At 46.2% G+C, this 25,726-nt stretch overlaps 1 protein-coding gene and 1 long non-coding RNA gene across 2 annotated transcripts in view; one reads left to right on the top strand and one right to left on the bottom strand.

Moving 5' to 3' along the window:
• LOC309519637 overlaps positions 1–25,726 on the bottom strand; it is a 57,973-nt gene that overhangs the window by 28,320 nt on the left and 3,927 nt on the right. The gene's annotated exons all lie outside the window — the stretch shown is intronic.
• LOC309519531 (prolactin-releasing peptide receptor-like) lies at positions 480–19,121 on the top strand. Its single transcript, XM_082200640.1, has 3 exons — positions 480–590; positions 5,392–6,281; positions 12,096–19,121. Exons 2-3 carry the CDS (start codon positions 5,863–5,865, stop codon positions 12,727–12,729), a joined length of 1,053 nt encoding a protein of 350 aa, XP_082056766.1. The 5' UTR covers positions 480–590; positions 5,392–5,862; the 3' UTR covers positions 12,730–19,121.

Here is a 25,726-nt window from a genome sequence, read left to right as displayed (position 1 = left end):
GTAAGCACCTGATAGCCATCCATTCTCCACCTGTGCATCGTCTTGATTTAGAGATGATAGACATCTTCAAACATCTAAAGGGCTGTCACAAGGAAGATGGAGCAAGCTTGTTTTCTCCTGCTCTGGAGGTCAGGACCTGAACCAATGGCTTCAAGTTACAAGACAGAAGATTCCGACTAAACAGCAGGGAGAACCCTCTTGGAGGCTTTGAAGCAGAAGTTGGATGAACATCTGCCATGGATGCTTTGGTTGAGATTCCCCTGCATTGTCGGTGGTTGGACTAGATGACCCTCAAAATCCCTTCGAGCTCCACCATTCTATGATTTTCTGAGATTAGAATGCCATTACGTATTAGAAAAACTGTAGAGAGAAAGAAGAGAGAGGAACCAGCAGAGGGGGCTGGTGAACCGAAAGCTTGCTTAGACCTGAATCCACCAAGCGAAGAGAGTACAGTACACATTTGGAACATAGGAGGGATAAAGCCTGAACGTTTTCTCTCTCTTGCTTGCACACACTTTCTCTTGCACAGACCCTGTGTGCTAGGAATCCTTAGCTTGTCTTCTTATCCTCACTTGGCTCTGCTTGTTCAGGTCAGTAGAAAGAAAGAAAAAACTGCATGGTTTCCTATTTGCAACATATGCATGCCAAATTGATCCCAGGCAATAAGAGCATCCCCTCTTTATTTTCATTTTCTCTCCTCGTTTCAAGTTTGGGAGTCAATTAATAATTTTTTTTTTAAAGGAACTTGCTTAAAATGATGTCAAAGCTTTGTGGTGAGGTGTTGCAGGGTTATAGTGTCCATTTTGTTTTTAGAAACCTTGTTGGTAAAAAGTCTTCCAAAAGTTCAGAAAGTAAAGAATGCAGTTCAGAAGTAGTGTTTCTGGCAAGTAGAAGCACTAGCTTCTGTAGGGGAGGAGGGGCTGAAAATGAGAGTTTGCTTCCTTCCATTCATAGTACTCTGCTTTTGTCTTTTGGTGTTCCTTCTTAGGGTGGTGTGTGTGTGTTTGGATAGAGGTTCAAAGTATGTGTTTTGTCCTCAATGGACCACGGAAAACAAAGGTTCTGGGTCTTAATGCTGCAATCATAGGCACGCACCCTTACTAAGGACAAGCGTTGTCCCATTGAAACCGAAAGGGCTTACTTCTGAGTAAAGAAGTCTGAGATGGCACTGTAAGCACATTAAACTCAACAAAGCTTGCTTCTGATAACCTTGTTCAGGATCAAGCTGGGAAAATATTTAATGTTCTTTCGGAAATGTTTTCTGAAGAACCTCCTGTAGCTCATAGTGCTTCCGTTCTGAAAAGATTTTCATGACATTTATTAGGGGAGAAAGCAACAACATTCAGTACCAACTCAGCATGAGGTGGAAGGAAGATGTATTTTTTTGAGCTGCCTTCCGTAGGATTCTGTGCCCAGAGCAAAATTCTGTTTTCCATTTTATAAAATGAAGCCAAAATTAAGGATATGCTACAATATCATATGTGGCTGCTCTCTATAACTGTATGCATATTGAATAATGTAAAGCATGCCCACCTAGTTACTGTTTCGGTTAAAGATGTTGCTGGCATCCATCTGTCTCAAGAGACAATGGAGTGTGCCACCAGGGGTGAAGTCAAATCTCTGGAGAATCACAGCGCCTGCTGTGGCTGCAGAGGCAGGGAACCCGAAACTGCTGCCCCCATGTTGTTTTTGCTGCATTAGCAGCACCAAAGTGACCTCTCTGGGGTACAAGCCTGGGGAGTGTGTATGGAGGTCTTGGGTTGCCCAGACTAGAAGACCCCTCCTCTCAGCCTTGCTGATGTGGTCCAAAGGAAAGGAAAGCAATAGGTTTGGCACCAGCTTGGCTGCAGGAGCTGCTGGAAGGAGGCATACAAGATGCCATCCAATCATCTTTAGGGACTCTGAATTTGTGTGGGGTTTTCTGCATAGCATTTTCTTCACCCAAAGATGTGCTGCAAGGCAGCAGTGGTGGAGCTATTCCCATGAATGAGTATAGCCACAAGGCGGTAGAGGTTTAGGATCAGAATTTTCCTTCTCCTAGATGAGCTACCTTCCCAGGCTGATGGGCCCCATCTGCCCTTCACTTCCCTCTACAGCAGGGGTAGGCAAACTAAGGCCCAGGGGCCGGATGCGGCCCAATCGCCTTCTCAATCTGGCCCGTGGACGGTCTGGGAATCGGTGTGTTTTCACATGAGTAGAATGTGTCCTTTTATTTAAAATGCATCTCTGGGTTATTTGTGGGGCATAGGAATTCATTCATCCCCCCCAAATATAGTTTGGCCCCCCACGAGGTCTGAGGGACGGTGGACTGGCCCATGGCTGAAAAAGGTTGCTGACCCCGGCTCTAAACCATGCATAGTAAACGCCTTCTTGACCATTGGACTTAATCTCAGTCACGTTTGCTCAGTCCGCCAGAGCCTTTCTTCACCTACAGGAGAAGTCCTTCACTCACTGAGGGTTTGAGACCCATCGGCTACCCTCACCTGGTTTAGCCGGCCAGTTGAATCTGTTCCTGGGGTGTGGCCATTGTCACATGCTGGCAGCTTCTAGGAGCCACAGGTGAGAGCTGTGTGCAGGGTGGGGGTCACAGGTGGTCAAACTACTACCCCAGGAGGAACACGACATTCCCCACCCTTCCCTTAACATGCCATACAGCTCTAGTTAAAGTACTGTAGTGATAAAACAGCTAAAGGTTTTGTAAATGTGCCCATAAAAGGCAGATGCCTTCCTGCTGGACACTAAGAGTTATATCCAACTAAGTTCTACTCAAAGCAGACTCACTGAAATGAATGAACCTGTGGGGAGCTCCTGGTTCACGCTGCCCCCAGATTGCATGCCTGGGGCAACAGCCCCCATGGCATTCCCCGCCCCACCTGGTGCATGATGTTGTGCATACGATGTCAGGAGACACTGCACCCCCTCAATGTGGGGGCAAGTCAATGCCCCTGGCTACAATTTTTGGAGTGGTTTAACAGTTGATTCCTCTTCCCAGCGAACTCCATAGTTTAACTGTGCACTATATGAAGAATTGCTTTCTTTGGTCTGTCCTGGATCTTCCAGCATTCAGTTTCATTAAATGTCTGTGAGTCCTAGAGTTATGAGAGATGCAGAAAGGCTTTTCTCTATCTGTTTTATTTTATTCACAGGTGGAGTAGTAAAGTGCAGCGTGGTAAGAGGGAAAGCACTCTGTTTACTAGCCCTTACTTTCTGTCTGATTCATTGATCTGTGCTCCTTTCCCCAAAGTATTTGTGTATTTTACATGCATTCATTGCTATGCAATGCAGGGACCACTGTGCCTCCCATTCAATAGATAGGAGTTTGTTTAACCATTTAAATGTTGGACAGATACACCCAGTGTAAAAGATAAAGGGACCCCTGACCATTAGGTCCAGTCGTGGACGACTCTGGGGTTGCGGTGCTCATCTCGCTTTATTGGCCAAGGGAGCCGGCGTACACCTTCCGGGTCTTGTGGACAGCAGGACTAAGCCACTTCTGGCGAACCAGAGCAACACACGGAAACGCCATTTACCTTCCTGCCGGAACAGTACCTATTTATCTACTTGCACTTTGACGTGCTTTTGAACTGCTAGGTTGGCAGGAGCAGGGACCGAGCAACAGGAGCTCACCCCGTCACGGGGATTCGAACCGCCAACCTTCTGATCAACAAGTCCTAGGCTCTGTGGTTTAACCCACAGCACCACCCATGTCCCAGATGGATGGGGTTTATGGGCCAAGGGAGCCGGCATGCTTTCGAACACCCAATGTAGGTGGTCCTAATTGGCAGCTACCAAGCAGTCTTCAAAGGCAGTCTCACATAGGACTCATTGTAGTAGTCTAATTTGGAGGATACCAGAGCATGGATAGCTCTCATGAAAGGGGCTCCCTGTTGCTGGGCTCTCTTGTGAACAAGCTGAATCTATGAGCACTGCCAAACTGTGAACACTACTCAGGGGCAGACAAACTGGGGAAGGGCCATGGCCCAGTAGCAGAACACATCAGTAGCATGCCAGGCTCTGGCATCACTTGTCTGAAACCCTGAAGACTTGTGGGCAATGGGCAGGGCTGGCTCAAAATGTTTTGCTGCCTGAGGCAAAGGCCACAATGGCGCCCTTCCCAAAGGCACATACAGATTGACAGTTGTATTTTACCCCAGTACTGGTGAAAGGAAAATACCTTTCATTGTGCTGGAGGGCAGCAGGCTAGCATAGTAGGTACAGGGGAGGCCACATGGCACTGTCTCTCAGCACCTGCTGTCCGAGGCAGCTGCCTCACTTTGCCTCATTATAGGGCTGGCCCTGGCAATTCGTGCAGATAGTACTGAACTAGATGGGTCTCACTTTTGTGTAGGCAGCTTTTTATGCTCATATGCCCACCAGCAGTATCTCTGTCTTAGATTCAGCTTCACTTTATTGCCTCGCATCTAGTCCCTTTATCTACCTATCAAATTTTATCCTTAACGCTGGGAAACAGATCTGAAAGATAGCAACTCATAGAAAAGGGACCCTGTGTGCTTCATAGCTGAGCCTTTGGGTAATGTTCAACTAACCTGTGCCATTTGCGCAAGGATTTCTGCTTGCACGGTGGGCTTCACCTCTCTCCTCCCCTCACATACACCTTATATCCTCCCCAACTCTGCTCCAAGTGGTTGGGGAAACCCTTAGAACAGATTTAGTGGGGTGCTGGGAAAGTTCCACTATATAAGCAGAAATCTTTGGGTTGACGGAACGTTCACCTAGCGCTACTTGACAAAATAAAAAAAGTTACACCGTAATAAAAGTTAACGGTTATTTTCGCTGCTGTTTTGCCTTGAGAGCTCTCAGAGAGCTGCCTCCACTTTAGGGATGGGAGAGAAATTTAATTCCATTTGCATTTAAAGGAGAGCATACCTGATTAGCGCTTTCCAAACAATAGCTGCAGTGCATTTCTCCAAGCAAGTAATGTGTGCATATACTAGGGTAACGTGTGCATATAAATGCATACAGTATATCCATGAAAATAACACGCAAAATGCATTCTACTGGGGGAAATTGCTTTGCAAAAATGTGCATACTGGGATAAATTTTCAGTACAATGCTGTTGAATTTTCACCAGACTTTCTTTTAAAATCACAAACTGATGTCGAAATGTAGAGAACTGAACTTATGGTTTGAAAAATGGTAAACTGAAATGGACAGATTTACACACCCCTACTTCACAGTGGGATGTTTCCTACCAAACTGCAATTGCTTTGTGGCAAAATTCTGAAGCTCTCCATCTAACATCTCTCTGGGCTTGTCATGCCTTTTAGCATATTTTCAAGTTTGCTTGTCTTTAGGGGAAAGCTGTTTACCTGATTCCTTGTCATTCTAAACCTCCTTTCCCCCCGCTTCCTTCCCTATCTTATCTCTCAGACACCAGTGGAACCAGTCATTCCCCTGAAAAGTAGTAGCAATGCTGCAATTTTGGAACACAAGAGCCAAATAATGAAGAAGCAATGGAGGCAACCCAGAAGAAAATGAAAAGGCATCAAAGTGGGGGAGGATATATTATAGCTTAATGGGTGTAAGTGAGTCAAACTTGAAAGCATTTCATCCTGCCCTGCAAGCTGTGATTGCTGCAGAAGTAAGCTCTTCAAAGGGTAGCCTGTGAATACAGATTTGCATGAGAAATAGAAGATGTCTTCTGGCACCAGGCAAGCTAAACCCAGTATTCCTTTTGTGCAATAGATACATCAGCCTTTCATCCCTGAACAAAATAAAGGAGTCAGTCATCCAGGGCCCTGTGCACACAGGGTGGCCCCAAAGCCAACTTCAGAAGACTTGCTTCACTGCAGTTCCATCCTCCTTGTGTTTTTAAGTGCAGTCCCTGGTTGCTACCAACTGATGGAATCCGCTGGTCGCTGGGACCATGGCCTGTCCAACGGCAGCACCTATGAGGTTGAGCTCAGAAACGGCTCCAATTCCACTTCTCAGTTTACCGGCGTGCAGATGATCCAGTCTTTCAAGCCTCTGATCATCCCCTGCTACACTTTGGTTGTGCTGGTGGGCATTTTTGGGAACTATCTCCTCCTCCACGTTATCTGTAAGACTAAGAAGATGCATAATGTCACCAACTTCTTCATTGGAAACCTGGCCTTTTCTGACATGCTGATGTGTGCAACCTGTGTCCCTTTCACTCTAGCATATGCCTTCAACCCCCAGGGATGGGTCTTTGGGAAGTTCTTGTGCTATTTTGTGTTCCTGATGCAGCCCATGACGGTATATGTGTCCGTCTTCACCCTCACGGCTATCGCAGTGGACAGGTAACTGCTTCCTGAATGATTCATCCAGATTTGGATCCCCTATCCCCATTCCCATCCTTGCTGCCAGACCACCACGTCTATTGATAGCTCCAGATTGCTCCAGGTCAGGGGTCAGCAAACTTTTTCAGCAGGGGGCTGGTCCACTGTCCCTCAGACCTCGTGGGGGGCTGGACTATATTTTTAAAAATAAATAAATGAACGAATTCCTATGCCCCACAAATAACCCAGAGATGCATTTTAAATACAGTGGTACCTCAGGTTAAGTACTTAATTCGTTCCGGAGGTCTGTACTTAACCTGAAACTGTTCTTAAGCTGAAGCACCACTTTAGCTAATGGGGCCTCCTGCTGCCGCCGCGCTGCCAGAGCACAATTTCTGTTCTCATCTTGAAGCAAAGTTCTTAACCTGAAGCACTATTTCTGAAGCGTATGTAGCCTGAGGTACCACTGTAAAAGCACACATTCTACTCATGTAAAAACATGCTGATTCCTGGACCGTCCACAGACCGGATTTAGAAGGCAATTGGGCTGGATCCGGTCCCCAGGCCTTAGTTTGCCTACCCATGCAATAGTACTTTTCAGAAGGACTCACATTCAGCCACTGCTTTGACAGAAGGCTGTTCGTCATCAATCACAAATGTTTTCCATCAACGTTCTGCACTTTTGTTGCAGCCCAGTGGGTTGCATCTTAAACTCATCTTTTCATTAAAGAGATGTAATTACCTTCGGGAGGAAATCCAGCTGAGCCTTTTCTCAACACGATGGGGAAATGAGCTCTACACAAAGTGGCAGAGGCTCCCCAAGGTTTCAGGTGGGAGCTTTTCATAGCCTTACTTGCAAATGTGGGACCAGGGCCATACCATCCCATTCTGCCACCTGAGGCGAAACAGGAAGGTGCTGTGCCCCTGCTGCCCGCCTGCCAAAGCCTCACTTACCAGGGTCACATGGCAGTGACTTTCGGCGAGATCTCCCTGTGTAACTCTCACGAAATCTCACATGAGCTCTGTGAGATCTCGCTGGAAGCCACCACTGCTGCTGCTTCTCCTCACTCCTCCTGTGGCGGTGCCAAGAGCAGCCACACAGGGTTCCATTGCCTGAAGCAGCTGTCTCAATCCACCTCATAGTTGGGCTGGCCCTGCCTGGGACCTTCTGCAACCGTGTGAAGCCTGCACTGTAACCCCTGAGCTGCAGCTCCTCACAGAAACTGGCCCTTATATCAAGATGATTGCAAACGAGCCCATCTCTTTCCTGGGTTTTGTGCTCCGCAGATGCCCTACTGATTTAACTTGACCAACCCAAGGGACGTTATAGGGCAGCAGACATTAAGTGGGTACTTTCTCCTGTCTTTCCAATTTGGGACCAAACCACAAAGACATCGCTGGCTGCTTGCCGTTCCCACTTTGTGAACCATCTTCCCTCAGTACCTCACAGTTGCCCTTTCCCACTGCAGGACCATCAGGCTCTCATCATGTTTCTAACTTGTGATGAGCCAAGTAGGCGAAGAAGCTAATTTCGTCCCCACTCTTCTCCCCAGGTGGGTCTAGTTGAGCCAACAGGGTAAGACCAGAGAATGGTGCCTATTTGAGCTGCCACTGAGTTTTCTCAGCAATCAAAGAAGGAAGTCTTTGCCTGCTAGGGCTTTGGGGTATTTTTGCACTGCTGGGTATAATTTCCAACCTCTGGTTAATGTTATGATAGTTTATTTGCTGCAGAGAAACAAATTGTTCAGGTGGCTGAATGTAGCTTTTCTCTTTGAAAAGCAGGACAGTGATGTAAAAGCTAACGGGGGGGCATGGATATCTTTCTGATAGGATGTTTCCATGGCAACATAAATCTAGTAGGCAATGGTAATATAGGAAGCTGCCTTTTATGGACCACTGGTCCACCCAGCTCAGTGCTGTCTACACTGACTGGCAGTGACTCTTTGTGGTCTCGTCCAAACAGTACACTTAAAGCATTGTTGTTGTTGTTGTCTAGTCGTTTAGTCGTGTCTGACTCTTCGTGACCCCATGGACCAGAGCACGCCAGGCACTCCTGTCTTCCACTGCCTCCCACAGTTTGGTCAAACTCATGCTGGTAGCTTCGAGAACACTGTCCAACCATCTCATCCTCTGTCGTCCCCTTCTCCTTGTGCCCTCCATCTTTCCCAACATCAGGGTCTTTTCCAGGGAGTCTTCTCTTCTCATGAGGTGGCCAAAGTCTTGGAGCCTCAGCTTCACGATCTGTCCTTCCAGTGAGCACTCAGGGCTGATTTCCTTCAGAATGGATCGGTTTGATCTTCTTGCAGTCCATGGGACTCTCAAGAGTCTCCTCCAGCACCAGAATTCAAAAGCATCATTTCTTCAGCGATCAGCCTTCTTTATGGTCCAGCTCTCACTTCCATACATCACTACTGGGAAAACCATAGCTTTTACTATACGGACCTTTGTTGGCAAGGTCATGTCTCTGCTTTCTAAGATGCTGTCTAGGTGATGCCCCTTTAAGAGCCATGGCTCCCCCTAAGAATTCTGGGGACTGTGGTTTGCTAAAGCTACCGAGAGTTCTTGGGAGATCCCTGTTCCCCACAAAGAACTACAATTCCCATGGTTCCCCAAGAAAAGGGATAGACAGTTCAAACACTCTGAGAATTGTAGGTTACAACAGCCCGAGATTATTTTAAAACACGATTAAAGAGCCTGTGTGAATAAAAGTGTCTTCGCCTGGCACTGAAAAGACCAGGCACCACAGGCAAGCATCTTTGGAGAAGCTATTCTATAGCCAGGGTGCCACTACGGAACACATACATGCAGGTGTGTGTGTGTTTGGGGAAGCTGGGTGCACTTGCTCTGGGCCTTAGAGGGCGAAGCCAGCCCTCCAGCACTGAGCTGTAGCCCCATTCTCAGCATGGTGCATGCAAAGTCTGCGCCAGGGGACAGCTAAGCCCAATAGGCCTGGAGTGCATGGAGATTGCGCCCTCAATTGCACCAAGGAATGCTCTGCAACACATAAGTGTTCTTAGGCAGATGGGTGCATGTGTAAAAAGGTTCCCTGAGGTCAAGAAGCCTGGGCTCCACCTGACACAGGCAGATACAGGGACGCTTTTCTTCTTCCCTCTCACTGAGCTCCTTGAAGTTGCAAAGGGCTTCAAGGAACATTTTGACTTTATTTCTCAAAGCCCAAGCTTTAGCACACTTCATAGGAGGCGGGGGGGGAACACATCTGGAAAAGTCAGATCTAAAGGAGTGTTCTGGCTGGTTGGTGAGTTTCTGGAGAGGCTGGTAGGAACCCTTCTGTGCAACACCAGTCTTCCCGCTGAATGGAAATAAAAGTCTGTGTTACTTCATTCCCCTACAATACCTACTTTCCCACGTGACCTAATTCAGCAACATGGTTTCTGATGGAATAAATTGCTGTTCCCGAGGACTGGCGCTTTTCTGGGGTGGAAGGCTGTAATTTCCATCACCAGCTTTGCCTTGTGACAGTCTTTTCTTGTTTAATTAACTTGCATAGAAATGGAATATTATTGAAATCAAAGCAAGGGGAACAGTATGTTTGACTAAATACACGGGCCTTGTGCTGCTTTTGTGTGCAGCCCTGGAATTTTCTGGGGCTGATCATTAGCCATTTGCTAGTACTCTTAGTGTTTCTGGTGGTTCTTGGGGAACTGCAATATTGCCAGCGTTACTCTAAAACAGAAACCATTTATGGCCCGTGCCAGGGATGGGTGGGTGTGGGGAACTCAACCAGGATCTGAGTATAGCACATAGCTGTCAACCGTCCCTTATTTGGCGGGAAAGTCCCTTATCCCAGCGCTGTGTCCTGCTGCTGTCCCTTATTGATGATGTCCCTTAAATTTCCCGGGTTTCAAAACAAGCAGCTCCTCTCCCTCCCTCCCTGCCGGCCAGGGAGGAGGGAGGCTCCAACTGTGTCGCTTGGCTGCGTTGCTCACCCAATAAGGAGTCTAAGAATGACGGGGGGTGGAGCTTGCATGCCTTGTGCCGATCAAATCGGCCGCGTTGCCTGGGGACTCACCTTTGCTCAGCGCTTCCCAGCGGAGAGGGGACGGTGGTTTCCCTTGCTGCATCCCTTTTGCCGGGTTGCTGTGCTGTGGGAACCACCGCTTGAGGCTTCATTTGGCTAATGGCTGGGCTTTCTGCCTTTGGCTTGGAGGGGCTCAGAAGTTGAACATACCTGTGCTTGGAAAATCCCTTATTTTAGGTGCTGATCCCTTATTTTCGAGGCTGCTGGTCCCTTATTTTCAAATCTGCAAGTTGACAGCTATGGTATAGAAAGAGCTGTCAAATATGTCCAACATGGTGCAAGTGCTATTTGGAGAAGGCAGCCAGCAGCTATAGTTATGCAACTGCACCCCTGAAAATAGGCCCCATTGAACTCAGTAGGATGGTTTCCCAAGTAGACATGTGTAAGACATGTAAAGGGTTTTGCTCCTCATAGTGAGCATGCTGCATGAACCAGGGAATGTACCCGAGATTACTGTTGCATTTGTCTCTGACCCTTCCTCTAAGTTGCTCAAGACATAGGACACAGAATTACAGAGTTGGAAGGGACCTTAGGGATCATTCATTGTGGCTGATGGTCTTATGAACTGTGTCAGCAGCATAGATTATGGTAGGATAGCAAGCGTTCGAGAATTCTTTGTCAGGAAGGGAGACCATGCTGCCCTACCTTTTTACAAAACGGCATTATTATTATTATTATTATTATTATTATTATTAATTATGCCACTTAATTATTATCAGCATTATTTATTCAGTTTATTAGTGGCTTGACATATAAGGAGTCTCCAAGAAACTTACAAAATTTTAAGAGCAGAAAGCATACCTTAAAACCAGGAAAAAAAGAACGCTACAATAAAAGCCATACAATAATCTATAAAACAGACCCAATAAATCAGTAATATATGCCAAAACAGGCTTCTAAGCAGTTTACAAAATATAAAAACCAGTTACATAAATGTTCAATTGTAAGCATCAATCCCATTGAGATTTAAAAAGATGCATATATAAAATGCAAAATTAAAACAATCCCATTACAGTGGTACCTCAGGTTACAGACGCTTAAGGTTACAGACTCCACAAACCCAGAAATAGTACCTCAGGTTAAGAACTTTGCTTCAGGATGAGAACAGAAATTGTGTGGTGGCAGCAGGAGGCCCCATTAGATGAAGTGGTGCTTCAGGTTAAGAACAGTTTCAGGTTAAGAACAGACCCCCCAGAACGAATTAAGTTCTTAACCCGAAGTACCACTGTAAAAGAATTAAAACAGGAGACTTTGCAAGGGAAGCCAGGCTGCTCTCTTGTAGGCAGGCTCCCTCTGGTTTGAGGTTGCAGCTGTTGGCCACTGATCTTAAGTATCCTTAACCATAAGGAGCTATCCTCTCTCCCATTGGAGCTGGGGGGCATAGCTCAGTGGCGGTGAATCTGCTTTGCAGGTAGAAGATCCCTGGTTAAGTCCCCAGAGGGTCCAGGTAGGAGTGGGAAAGACCCATGCCCCAAACCCTGGATACTTGCTGCCAGAAGACAGTACACAACTAGATGGACCAATGAACTGACTCAGGATAAGGCAGTTTCATTCATATACAGTCATACCTCGGGTTACGGACCGCTGAAACCCGGAAGTACTGGAACGGGTTACTTCCAGGTTTTGCCGGTTGCGCATGCGCAGAAGCGCTAAATTGCTATACTCCAACTCCCATCCTCCCTGTCCTTTGGCTGTGCTTGGCTGAGGTTGATGGGAGTCCAGTGATATCCGGAGGGCTTTCGTAAGAGAAAGCAGCAGGAGGGATGTCACTGTCTTTCCTCTCGTCTCTTCCCTAGGTACTACACCACCGTGCACCTCCTTAAGAAGCGCATTTCCTTTACTACCTGCGTGTACATCATCGGTGGGATCTGGCTGCTCTCGGGTGCCTTGGTGGCCCCCGCTATTGCCCACACCTACCATGTGGAGTTCCAGAAGGAAGGCTTTGCCATCTGCGAGGAGTTCTGGATGGAAGAGGGGAAAGAGCACCTGGTCTATGCCTACAGCACCTTGATCATCACCTACATCCTCCCCCTCTCGGCCGTCTCCCTCTCATACATCTGCATCACCATTAAGCTGAAGAACCGCGTTGTGCCTGGCCACCCGACGCAGAACCAGGCGGAGTTCGACCGCCTGCGGAAGAGGAAGATCTTCCGCCTGCTTGTGCTGGTGGTGGCCGCCTTTGCCATCTGCTGGCTCCCCATCCACGTCTTCAACGTCCTCCGTGACATTGACATCAACCTCATCAACAAGGACTACTTCCTTCTGATCCAGCTGCTCTGCCACTGGTTTGCCATGAGCTCCTCCTGCTGCAACCCCTTCCTCTATGCCTGGCTGCACGATCGCTTCCGAAGCGGATTGAAAGAGGTGTTCACCTTCAAGCAGAAGATCATGCCCACCAATAACTGTGTAGCGGTCAGCGTAATGCTCTGACATGCTGGACTTGGAGGAGGATCCATGGCAGTTAGTTGGTGGGGGGGATTAGTTGTTCTTAGCTCATAAGATTTGCACTCTCTAGCCCACCAAAGCTCAGTCTTACGAACTGGAAGAGCGAGCAAAAAGTCTGCCGTCTCTGTAGGAGAAAGGTTCTCCTAGAGAAGACCCTAAAAGCACCCAATTATTTTTCCATCTCTCCCTCTTTCATACACATGTGTGCATGCACACACACAAACATACACACAGACAGAATCTGCAATGAGATGTTGCAATATGGAGTGGTTCTGTTCAGGCTGCCAGCCAGCCGGGCATACCATTTTCCAGAATATTCCATTTCATCCCTGCTTCTTCATTTTTGAGAATGTTCAGTCTTCATTGGACTGTTGTGAGGGAGGGGAGACCTTTTTTGGGGAGGGGATAATTCTTTAGGTGCTGTTTTGAGGCCATTATTAGTATATACAATGATCTATTACTAGATACACACATGATGGTGATGGCAGATGAGACTCTGCAATGTGAAGTGCTCCCGTTTAGAGTCAGCCAGGCCCTCTTCCATCCAATTCCCTCTCCCCCATTTCCTTACCCTTCCCAAACAGTCACACGGCATTCTGTGGCAACTGAGAATACTGAATTCTCCTCAGGCTATTGGACTAGGTGACCCCAGGGTCTCTTCCAACCCTACAAATCTGTGATTCTATTTTCTATAGGCCCTTGAACCCTTATATTTCCAAATAAATAAAAATTCCTTCCGGTAGCACCTTAGAGACCAACTAAGTTTGTTATTGATATGAGCTTTCATGTGCATGCACACTTTTTCAGATACCAATGCACACGAAAGCTCATACCAGTAACAAACTTAGTTGGTCTCTAAGATGCTATTGGAAGGAATTTTTTAAAATTTTGTTTCAACTACAGCAGGCCAACACGGCTACCTACCTGTGACCTTATATTTCCAGTTCATTGCATGCTGTGCCGTTTGCACAAAAATGCTTTGGCTCACGTTTTAAGTAGAGTTTCTCTTGACAATTCCCAATATACTACCTGCTATAATCACACGGCTAATCTTAGGGCTTTACAAAATAATCCCATTTTCCTTTAGGCTTCAAGAGCCGTGTGCCGCCTTTAATATTTCCAGCTCTTTCCCACATCCTGCAGATGCAACATAACTTGATTTTCATCCTCTCTGGGAATGTGTGATTGCTCTTACTACATTCTAATCAGATTACAGCCAACATAAACACCTCACTTCTGAAGCAGTCCAGCCGTAATGACGTACGTTCCACTGCTTTTGACTCATCCCTCCCTTTCCACGGAACACAATTTACAAAAGTGTTGATATCTTTGCTAGAGCAGGTACAGGGTGTCAGAAGGACAAAGGCATGAATGGATGGCTCTCTTTCAGCCCTCCCACAGGGCGACCGTTAAAACATGCTGGATGAATTCTGATTGCTTCAGGGGCATTCACAGAAAAGATAATTGTAGATGTTGCTGCTTAGATCCTTGTAAACGTAAGTAGAGCCCTGCTGGGTCAGAGCAAAGAGACATCTAGTGCAGTTTCCTGTTCCCAAAGTGGCCAAACCACATGCCCATGAGCAAGACATAAGAATATCCTGCTCATGTTCCCCAGCCACTGGTTTTCAGAGGCATGCTGTGTCAGATGCTGGAGATGGTAAACAAGAGGGGGGTAGGTATTGAGAGCCTTATCTTTCATAAATTTGTCTAAGCGTTTCTTGTTGTTAAATTAGGGTAGAAACATGGAACTGCAGGAGAACCCATGGATTGGAAGACAAGAAGGGGCATTACACCAAGCCAGACCACAGCTCCATCCAGCTCAGTACTGTTTACACCAGGAACAGGGAAGCCGTGACCCTCCAGATATGGCTGGAGTGCCACTCCTATGCTCCTTGATCAATGGGCATCCTGGCTGGAGCTGATGGGAGTTAGACTCCAATAACATCTGGAGGGTCACTACTAATTGGTAGCGGCTCTCCAGGGTTTCAGACAGGAAGTCTCTCCCAGCCCCTATCTGGAGATGCTGAGGACTGAACCATGTGCTCTACTATTGGGCTATCATAGGCACCAACTCTATGGGGCTAAGGACAGCTCCCCAGTATGCGGGGATAGGGCTGAGCCCCCCCCCCCAATCTTGAGGGGCTGGGCCCTGCCATGTCTCCCCGCAGCAGCAGAGGGCCTTGTTGGGCCTCACAGGCTCATCCTGACGTGTGGGATGTCACACATCTGTGTCACACACATGATGTCATGTGTATGCCCAGAGTGGTGGAGGAGCAGCCTGTGGGATTGGGTGGGTTCCTAGCCACTCTGAGCCAGAGGTGCGGTTTTTGTACCCCTCTGGGCCTGTAGTTCTTGGCAGGGGCCCAACCCCTAGGTACACGCCTGGTAACTAGAATCAAGTCAAGCTTTGTTTTCTGTGTGCCAGCTAGAAGGTAGATTTATTAAATGAGGGAGTACAATAGTACACACCAATTATTTAATGCATCCCCCAAAGAATCCTGGGAAGGGTAGTTTGTTAAGAGTTCTGGGAACTGAAGTTGTGGAAGGAGTAAGCTGCCATTCCCAAGATTCTTGGGGATTAATGTGCTTTAAATGTATGGTGTGTACACAGTGAAAGCTTTGACCTCTATGAGGTTAGCCCACCCAAATCTAAGATCTAATCCAGGAGGTATTTAGCTCTCTCTGCAGAGATGCTAAATAGGCTCTGAGCAATTTTAACAGAAAGGGGGTTAATAAAAAGAGAGCCGTGTTTATTTATTTTAGATATTTATTGGTCACCTTTCCAGGTAATGGCCATTGGGAGTGACTTACAGCATATATATTACCCTCAATAAAACAACTAGAAAGCTATCAATTCCCTCCCAAAGCAGCTACCAAATCTCTGCTAGCCAACTCATTCTTTCTGTGCCTCATTTGTGATTCACAGTTCTTTGCATATTCAATACATAAAGAATACGCAGAGAAGAGGTTCTTATATATTAACCAAAGGTCTATTTTAAGCTAGTTGAAAAGAACTGCCAGTGGGTCTGGATTTTGTCACTTCATACTGCTGCATGTGTCTCTGCTGTATGTAGCTAAGGTCTCCCACTCCAGGCAGCCTTCAGGCAGGGTCAGTGCATTATAAAGGAGCCACATGGAGGATAATTGCTTTGCGGTCTCTGATGATAATGAGATGGATGCCCTGAGCATGAAGCAGAAGGCATAAACATAGAGGATCTGCTAATTGCTTTGTTTTTGCAGTGTTTTTTTTTTTTTCTTTTAAGCACCCTTGCGCAAGCAAGCTACGTTCTCCTCTTGAGTATCCTGCTCCAAGCGTCACAGGAACAGAGGCTTATATTTGCACATTTCAGAGATGAAAATGGAGAGGCTCTTATACACCTGTGTTCACAGCTTGAGGGCGCCTCTCTATTACATGTTGCTGAACACTCTCTCTATTCTGCAAGAACCTGCCCTGTACTGGCTTCAGAAGAATCGCGAGTTAGTGGAGTGAACCGTACCTTAAGAATGTTTAATAGAACTTAATTTTTAACTGTTATCTGAATTTGGGTTGTTTGGCCAGAAAGTGAATGGCTCAGTCAGTACAGCATCCTAAATCTCAGGGTTGTGGGTTTGAGCCCCACATTGGACAAAAGATTCCTCTGTTGCAGGGGGTTGAACTGGATGACCCTCGTGGTCCCTTCCAACTCTACAGTTCTAGGACGCATAGTCCTATTTGTACACCAGCCCCCAGCCTGCTAAAGAATATTGCTAGGCTGACGAGTTATGAACACCTCCCAGCCACTCCCAGAGGAAATGCATCAAAAAACAAGGACGCAAATGGCATGGAATTTGCATGTGCTAATTTGTATCTATTGATGCTGATGCATATCTAATGATTTAGATCTATCTATGGTTCACAAATGATGACTGTAATTTAGAGAGAAATATAATGCATCTCATCATAGCGGGGAAGACTGACCAGGTGTCTGCTCACTGTGGATGGGCAGCTTTGAGGCCCCCATTCTCCCTTCTTGTGGTTTATCTCAAAACTGAGCTTATGATGGGCATTTCACTGCATATATACAGTGACCAACTTTTACTGAATCAGACAATTTGTCCACCTACCCCATTATTGCAGACTCCAGAGGTAGTCAATGGGGTGTTCTCCAGGTTTTGCCTCCTCAGCCCCAGCCAACAAGGCCAGTGGTCAGGGATGATGAGAGTTGTAGTTGCACAAAATCTGGAAGGCACCACACTCCAAGATCTTAGGGACAGTGAGGTCCTTCCCAGTACCATTTCCCGGGTTCTTCTTAAGTAGAAATGCCAGGAACCGAAGAACCCAGGGCTACCTGAACACAAATCATGTACTCTATCACTGAGCTATAAACTGTAACTTGGACTGGTTCTCAATAAACCACTGGTTTCCTGGGTTAAAAGTCCAGTTGAGATGGGCGTTAGGGAGGAATGTTCTATTTTGACTGCTACATCGCTTCCACAATGGAACGCATCAAGGAGTATCACTACGTAGCTTTTCAGAGATGAAACGGACAGAACAACTGAAGAAAAAACAAAGACTCCGTTTTGCAGCACTTAAAATCCGGAGAAAACCTTGCAAATATAACCAAGCCTTATAAAAGTTTCTGGCAAGTAAGGGAATTTGTCTGTGTTCATAGGATAGGAAATGGGTGCAAGGAGAATAATGTGGATTTAAATGGCCTATGAGAAAAGCATGGTCCGTAGCAGAAAGGATGAGATGGTGGGGGGAACGTTCTGAGAAAGAAGCTCACCATTTCCTCTGAGTCATGAAATGATCTTGCCCAGTTCCCTTAACAATAGCATTTGATTGCAAAAGATTAGTGTCCCTCAAAGCTTATTACCAGGCCTAGGAATTTTGGATGGTGGCTTTGAACAGTGCATCTGGACATTGCAACCTAAGGCAAGGAACCTGATTGCAAAAGGAGGTGATTGCTCAGTGGATTACAGTAGGATCAGGGTGGGGGCACTTTGGGAATAGTTTCATTTGGGGGCCAGTATCTCTGGTCTTCTCCTCCAGATGTTGAATTTTGTGTGCTATTTCCACGATTCCCTTTCAACAGTGCAATATGTTGTTGGTGGTGTGTCAAAGGTTAGGTCTCCTGCAATGATTTTCAAACAGATATTGAAGTGAGATTAGGGATTGATGAGCCGGCTGACTTCAAACTCAGAGCCCCTTTTAGCCCCATGATTCTTGGCTGTTAATGCCTGTTGACAGTCTGCCAAACTGGATGAACTGGTAGAACTGCCAGAAATTATCCTAGTGGCTCTGGTTGGGTAGTCAGGTTTTGTTTCTTGCAATGGAGAATGCTGGCTGGCTGGTCTTTTCTGGAAGAAGACAGCATTTTAGGAAGCCTATGACTTTGTTGAACTGTATCGATTGTTTTGATGAATTTGGTGTTGTTGTTTGCTTTATATGCTATTGCATTTGATATTACAGTGTTTGCAGTGTTTTGTTTTTTAATGCTATTGTGAGCAGCTCTGAGTGCATCATTTGTTGATAAAACAGTGGCATACAAATACATCATACAGATACATCATACAGATACATTTCCCCAACCTGCTCCTACTGTGGTATTTATTAATTTGGTCTGTGTAAGGCAGGGGTAAGAAGGAATTTGGCCCCAAGGTTTGGTGATCAGGTACCATGTTCCAGCTGGTGGTGGGTGGGGCCTGGGCTCATTCAGACCCACACTCTCCATCTGTTTTCTCTTGTGGATCAAGGTATGCAGGTGATGGCAAACACCACCGCATTTCCAGCAACTGTCGTTAAAATAAATGCCACAATATGCGCCTTTAGTTTTAAAACGTATAATTTTTAACTTAGTCTGACAATTTCATCTGCTTTATTGTCTTACATATGTATGTACTTTGCACACAAATTGCAATGGCTTGTTGCTGATGCAAATAAATATCTATCAATGATCTCCCTCATCCTTTCCTCCACTGTTGGATCTGGCTAATAGTGCATGGTGCCCATTGTGGAAGGCAGGAAAGCCAACATTATGCAGAGGTAAAGACAACCAAGACTTATCACTTGCAAAGTGCTTTTCCTCTCCTTGGAATTTTGCAAGAATGAATTTGGTGGCAGGGCTGGCATGGGCACTGCGTGGACCACACTGAAGGCCTCCAGGGAGGGCCATGTGAAGATCACCAGTAAGCTGCACATGTGTGAACAAAGAAAGCAGGTGGGATGGTTGTAACTGGGGTAGATTGGGGCACAAAGGGCAAATCTACTTTCTCTAAAAAATCATGATAGGTCTGGTGGTTTCCCTAGAAATCTCTTGGGGAACAGTGAACTCATAAGGCATCTGTTGCAATGTTTAGTGCTGTGATGCTCCACCTGTGCTCCACCTGTGTATATATGTGCAAATAAACCTTATTATCATATAATACCAAGACGTCTCACATGCTCTCATTTCCAAAGGAAACTTAGGTTCTCACCACCTGGAGAAAAGCAACATGAACAACAATATGTTACTGATGGGTCCCAAGCAAAATACTAACCCCACCCAGCCCTTATATTCATTGAAAGGTAATGGTAAAGAGACCCCTGACAATTAAGCCCAGTCATGAACGACTCGGTTGCTGTGCTCATCTCGCTTTACAGGCCGAGAGAGATGGTGTTTGTCTGCTCTGCAGACAGTTTTTCCAGGTCATGTAGCCAGCACGATTAAGCTGCTTTTGGTGCAACCGAACACCGAAACCAGAGCAGCGCACAGAAATGCTGATTACCTTCCCACCGGAGCAGTACCTACTTATCTACTTGCACTTTTTGGGGTGCTTTCAAACTGCTAGGTTGGCAGGAGCTGGGACCGAGCAACTGAAGCTCGCCCCACTGCGGGGATTTGAACCGCCGACCTCCTGATCGGCAAGCCCAAGAGGCTCAGTGGTTTAGACCACAGCACCACCTGCATCCCCTTCATTACTATTCCTTAGTTCAGAGCTTTCCAAACTTTTCAGGTTGGTGAAACACTTTTTAGACATGCATCATTTAGTGACACAGTAATTCAGTTTTACTAGCAAACCGGAGGTTATACTAATCCCTTTCCAGCCCCGGGAGGAGTGCAGGGAGTGTTCACGTGACATACCTACACACTGCAGCCAACACACTACTAATGTGTCCCAACACAGTTTGGAAAGCTCTGCTTTAGGGACTTGCTCTGCCCTACTATGGAGAACAATTTTCCATTATTTTAATGATGATGATTTATATTTATTAATCACTTTACTCAAAGTGGTTTACATTACAGATTTGTTCAATCCATTGCCTGAATAAGGGAAGGCTGAATCAAACTTTGATGGTGCACAAAGAAAAATGAAGAATTGATCAAACCACTCTCAGTGCAGAAGTCAGTTCTGAGCACGACAGCCCCCAAAAGCTGTAAAAATAGATGAGAAGAATTTTTTGTCCCTTTTTTGTTAATGTGTGTGACATAGCAGAAATGTGCAGAACTGTGATTAGGTTTAACTGGAGTATTTCAGACAAATACTATTATAGAGATACTGGGCAAAACGTGTGATATGGCTGCTGCAAATGATGAGTGCATTTTAGGGTGCAATAGCTCTGCTTTCTCCTGAATTGGCCAGATCTCATCTGGAGTACTGCATTCAGCTCTGGGCAAATCTTGAACAAATCTGCTCAAGGATATGGACAAATTGTAATATGGAAGTCTCTACTGCATACTGGCACATCCAAATGCATGATCCATGCCCTCCATTTTCCTTGAGTATGGATTGAACATGCAGTGCATACACTCATTAGCATGTGTATGTGCTGCCTCCTATAGTGGCAGGACCTCTGATTCATGGAAACTGGAAGCCATGACCTGGACATCTCCAACCCACTGCCCAACTTTACATTGTACCCTCTGCATCAGGACTTTAGACATTTGCATTCTTGAAACAAGTTCCCAAAACAGGTCAACAGTCAGAAATCAGGCAATCCATTCAAGTCTGTGAAAGATTTCCTTTGTTGACACTCAGCCGTGCCATTTAGCACATGCTTAGGACACATCACACCAAAGGTAATACTACGTATCTCCAATGACCTATATCTACCTAAGGGGAACACAAGAACCTAAGAATCCTGCTGCATTGGACCAAAGGTCCAATCCGACCAACATTCTGCTTCTCTCAGTGGCCAAGCAGGAAATCAAGGCAATAGTTTTCCCCAGTGTGGTGTAGAGGTTAAGAGCAGTAGTCTCCTAATCTGGTGAACCGGGTTCACTTCCTTGCTCCTCCACATGCATCTGCTGGGTGACCTTGGGCTAGTCAACACTTCTCTGAAGTCTCTCAGCCTCACTCACTTCACAGAGTACTTGTTGTGGGGGAGGAAGGGAAAGGAGAATGTTAGCCGCTTTGAGACTCCTTAGGGTAGTGATAAAGCGGGATATCAAATCCAAACTCTTCTTCCTTCTTCTTCTTCTTCTTCTTCTGGCAAATAGTTATCAGAGGTATACTGCCTCTGATGCTGGGGGTGTCCTTAATCTGTACTTCTTACACCTGCCGAACACCTTTAATAGCTTTTGTTAAGTGAGGTGGATGCTGTTGCCCTTGGGTCCTGCTAGTGGGCTTGCGCTGGGCATCTGACTGGCCTCTGTGAGAAAAGGATGCTAGACTAGATGGGCCTTTGGTCTGATCCATCAGGGCTCCTCTTATGCTAACGTACAGTGACTTCCTGGGTATCATAAGTACCTTAGCAGAGCCCTGTTGAATCAGACCAAAGACCTATATATATTCCTGCATTGTGTTCTCCTCATGACCAGTTAGGTGCCAATAAGGAGCTCCCATGCAGGATCTGAGTGCAACAGCAGAAGCCACCAGCAAGCTAACAGGATTACTTCTTCCTCCCTCCCCTTTATATTTTTAAATTAGCTTTGCACCATCGCCACACCTGCTGAGCATCAGACGCCTGACTTGTACACCCTGACAGGCTTTCTTCATGGTTCAGATGACTCTTTCTCGAAAGGCCACAGGCCCTCAAGGGAAGGCAAAATGACAAGGGACGCTTATTGATGTGGGCTGGGATTCTGAGTGATGCACAAGAGAAAATATGTTTGAGGGCATTGCCTCAGGTGTTCAGCTAAACATGATGATCAAGATAAAATAAATGAAAGGTGAATGGAAATTGCCAAGTGGACACCATGAAGCAAGCATTTATTCACAATTTTTTTATATTTACAGGCCACCTTTCCAGTAAGGAGTCCCAAGTGGGGCGCATGGTTCTCACCCTCCCCATACTATCCTCACAAGAACCCTGTGTGGTGGAAGGAGAAAGAACTTGCCCATGTGAAGACCACCTGGTGGAAGCCCTGACACATATGGTTCTCAATTGTAAATTATATGCTGATCTCCGCCAGCAATTTCTAGATCAACTCTGTATCCCTAAATGGAAACCAGAGTTGGAGGTCATATACCGGTATTTTCTATTACTGGGGAATGATCAGGAGCTCACCAAGTTAGTGGCTAAATATCTCTATTTGGTTTTTTTTTGTCGTCGAAATACACTGCAGACGTCTGATCTCCCTGGAGACCAAGAGATGTGACGACAGACTGCTCTGCCTCCTTTCTTTTAGCAAATGTTTTGTGCCACTGGGGAAGTGGCAATTCTGTATTGATTTGTTTTGGATGTTTGTATGTGATGCCGATAAAAGGTTTGATGATGAAGAACCTTGTGAGGTAGGTTAGGTAGACATTGACTGGCCCCAAGGTCTTCAACCCATGAGAATTGTGGCTGAGAAGGGATTTGAACCATTTGCACCCCAGGTCCTAGACCCAGCACTCTAATCACTAGACAAATACTGACTCAAACCATTGGTGCATCTTGCCTTTGTTGGAGCCAAGTTAGCTACTCCATGGTGTGACGATACCTCACCTTGCTGCTTTGCTGCCCAGTCCCCTGCAAGACCAGAACAGGACTGTGAGGAATTTATGCGGTGGCAAATTTCAGCGATTCGGTTCTCCTCCAAATGCTGCTGCCCAACTCTATTGCAATGTAGACCTATATAGTATGCTAAAGGGTACATAAAAATGCATATACTAGTGAAATAGCAAACAGGAAGCAGTCAGCTTAGGCAAGAGGACTGGAAGGAGCATAGGCTAAGCTCAGAACTTCCTTCAACAGATTTCAGCTCAGTCCTACCACCTTGGCTGCCATTCTAGTTCCATCATCAAACTGCTCTTACTGTCAATAAGTTTCTCCCCAGGCGACACAAAGCAGCTTCCTATGTTTGTCACCACTATTCCCCAGTGCTCAAGGCTCTGATCTGTTCTGTATTTATTTACCTGACTATCGCCTAGCCTGCACCAGCTTCCGAATCTGGGTGTGTTAGTAAAGTAAATAAACCCTAGCTGTTTGCTTTTCTTTTTTTAAGGCATGAAGAATGCTCAGAAGAATGTTTACTCCCACAGTAGATTTCTCTGTACTGATTCAACAATAGCTGAAGCAATTCAAAGGCATTCCATAACCTCTTGCCAGTCAAGTGGGTAGCTACTGAGGAGAAGGTATTCACGGAAGGAAGAGGAGGAGGAGGAGTTTGGATTTAATATCCCGCTTTATCACTATCCTAAGGAGTCTCAAAGCAGCTAACATTCTCATTCCCCCCCCCAACAAACACTCTGTGAGGTGAGTGAGGCTGAGAGACTTCAAAGAAGTGTGACTGGCCCAAGGTCACCCAGCAGCTGCATGTGGAAGAGCGGAGACGCGAACCCGGTTCACCAGATTACGAGTCCACCGCTCTGAACCACTACACCACACTGGCTCCCTGGCTTCCTCTCAGAAGGAAAGCTTGTGCAAGTACACACACACACACACACACACACACAGTATATCAATCCGTCATGCTAATCTTTTGCAGTAAGCATAATGGAGTCACCACTCTGAAAACTAGCGAGTTTATTATGGTATAGGTTTTCGTGGACTAGAAAGTTTGTGCCAGGTTAAGCCAATATGGTGCCCTTCAGATGTTGCTGAACTCCCAACTTCCACCATCCTTGACCACTGGCCATCCTGGCAGGGGCTGACGGGAGTTGGTATCCATCAACATCTGGAGGACACTATTGGTTATCCTTGGCTTTTGCAGTAATGCATCTGTTTGTCCTTCAAGTGCCACAAGACTCTTTGCATTATGATGATGGTGATGTGATGATGGTGATGATTAAAAAGGCATTTCCAGATTTTCCAGTTTTAAAATAATGATTAAGAAGATTTTGGAATACAGCAGAATGATAGGTTAACAGACTATGCTTGAGAGAGGACAGGCACCTAGTCATGTGCTCTTTTTTTTATGCCAACCACAGGCAACACCATTTAGCTTGCTTTATATATGATTGGGACAGGCAGGTGAATAAAAAGGTATGGTTGCCCCTCGTAATCCAGTTTGCCCTCTGGGTTTTCTCATAAGGCAAACCCATTTGGAGGTGGATGGAGGCACTGCAGGTGACTATTAGCAGGTTGAAGAATAATCTGTTCCTTTCCCCCACCTCTCAGTTCTCTCATAGAGTAGTTCCTTGTCGGGGGCATGGAATCTGTGGGCCTCCATATTTTGTTGGGTATAAACTCCCATTACACCTGCCACAGTGTCCTGCGGAGGCATGGGTTCCGCAACCCTGCCCTATGTCACTTAAAAATGTCTTCTCTCAGGCTGAGCTATGAAACCGACATTTCCTCGAAGCGGGGGAGAGTTGGCGGGAGCAAGAAGAGTTAAGCGCTCCCTCTGGCAATTCTTCCCTTCAAGTTCAAATACGATGAGAGTTGGCAGGTGTGGTAGGGGTTAAGCACTTGCAATTAAGCAAGTACAAATTACATCTAAGGTGTATTTCAAATGAGCCTGGGCAGGTAGAGGAGTGGTTCCAGTACTCTGGTTGATCCTTGCCTGCAAATACAAATTACAGCAGAGAGGCATTTTGCAGAGGAAAATTGGCAGGCATGGGAGGGCTAAAGCGCTCCTCCCTCCTGCTGATTCTCCCTTACAGGTGCCACGTGTGGGAACACAGGTTTGTAGCACAGTATATGGGCTTCCTGAGATGATATGCAGTTGCATCCTGGGAGTCATTGTCCAGGAAGTGAATACACCAGTTTAAGTCCAGCAACCTGTCCGTAATACAGGGTACCTCATTGGCTCCAGGCTCTCCCTGTTCAGATCAAGTCTAATAATTTGTAAGCAAGGAGCACAGGGCACAGAAGGCTTTCACTGGGCACCTGCCAGGAGGGATGCGAAACAGGTGAGATCACTGTTCACTAACCCATGTGCAAATGAGTAACTATCCTCATTCTTGAGTCAAGGAACACCACACCCTTCAGAAGCGTATCAGAGCCATGAGCCAACAAACACCGAAACTCTGCGGCACACTTTCCACCTGCCTGCTCTTTCCCTGGTTTCTCCAGAAAGAACAGGACCGCCTGGTGCTAAATTATCAGCAACACAATGGGGGTTGGGGGGGGGGAGAGAAGCTATTGATGCTCATTGTCCTTTACAACATATCCCACCCATGTTCACTGTTTTCCTTTGGACAAAACTTGGAAATTTGACAACACATACACCGCCCACGGGAGAGTAGAGATTGTTGTTGGCAACTGATCTTGGGACAAGGCTGGAAGTTAAGCAGCACGTGCTCCAATAAACAAGTGCTCCTCTACATCCTTCCCAACACTGATCAAAGAAAAAGTCTTTTAGCTCAATTGTTATTTTAAGCAAACCAACCCCCCAAAATACTTGTGACACCTATGGTTGGGATGAGTGGGTGAGTGATTTGGTGGATGAGTGATTTGGAGCAGTTTGCATTTTGATGTGAACCGACCTAATTCACACTTCCTGAAACAGGATGTAAACTAGCACACAGGTGTCCTTAGAAAGTTGCTCTTTACTGAATTTTGTCACGCACTTCTTTGTTTACAGAATTTCTGCCCCACCCTTTAGAAAGGAAAAAAAAAGGCTCTCTGGAGGTCTTTAAGCAGAGGCTTGACAAC

This window comes from Podarcis vaucheri, assembly GCF_965113315.1.
Source record: "Podarcis vaucheri genome assembly, chromosome: 15".
NCBI classification, from domain to species: Eukaryota; Metazoa; Chordata; class Lepidosauria; order Squamata; family Lacertidae; genus Podarcis; species Podarcis vaucheri.
The sequence above is the reverse complement of the archived record's forward strand: the minus strand, read 5'-3'. Positions and strand labels throughout refer to the sequence as shown.

Bases quoted from the DNA above. Each gene is read 5' to 3' on its own strand.
- LOC309519531 (XM_082200640.1), top strand. From the start codon at position 5,863: ATGGAATCCGCTGGTCGCTGGGACCATGGCCTGTCCAACGGCAGCACC. The intron at 6,282-12,095 runs GTAACTGCTTCC...TCTCTTCCCTAG, and splicing joins ACGGCTATCGCAGTGGACAG to GTACTACACCACCGTGCACC.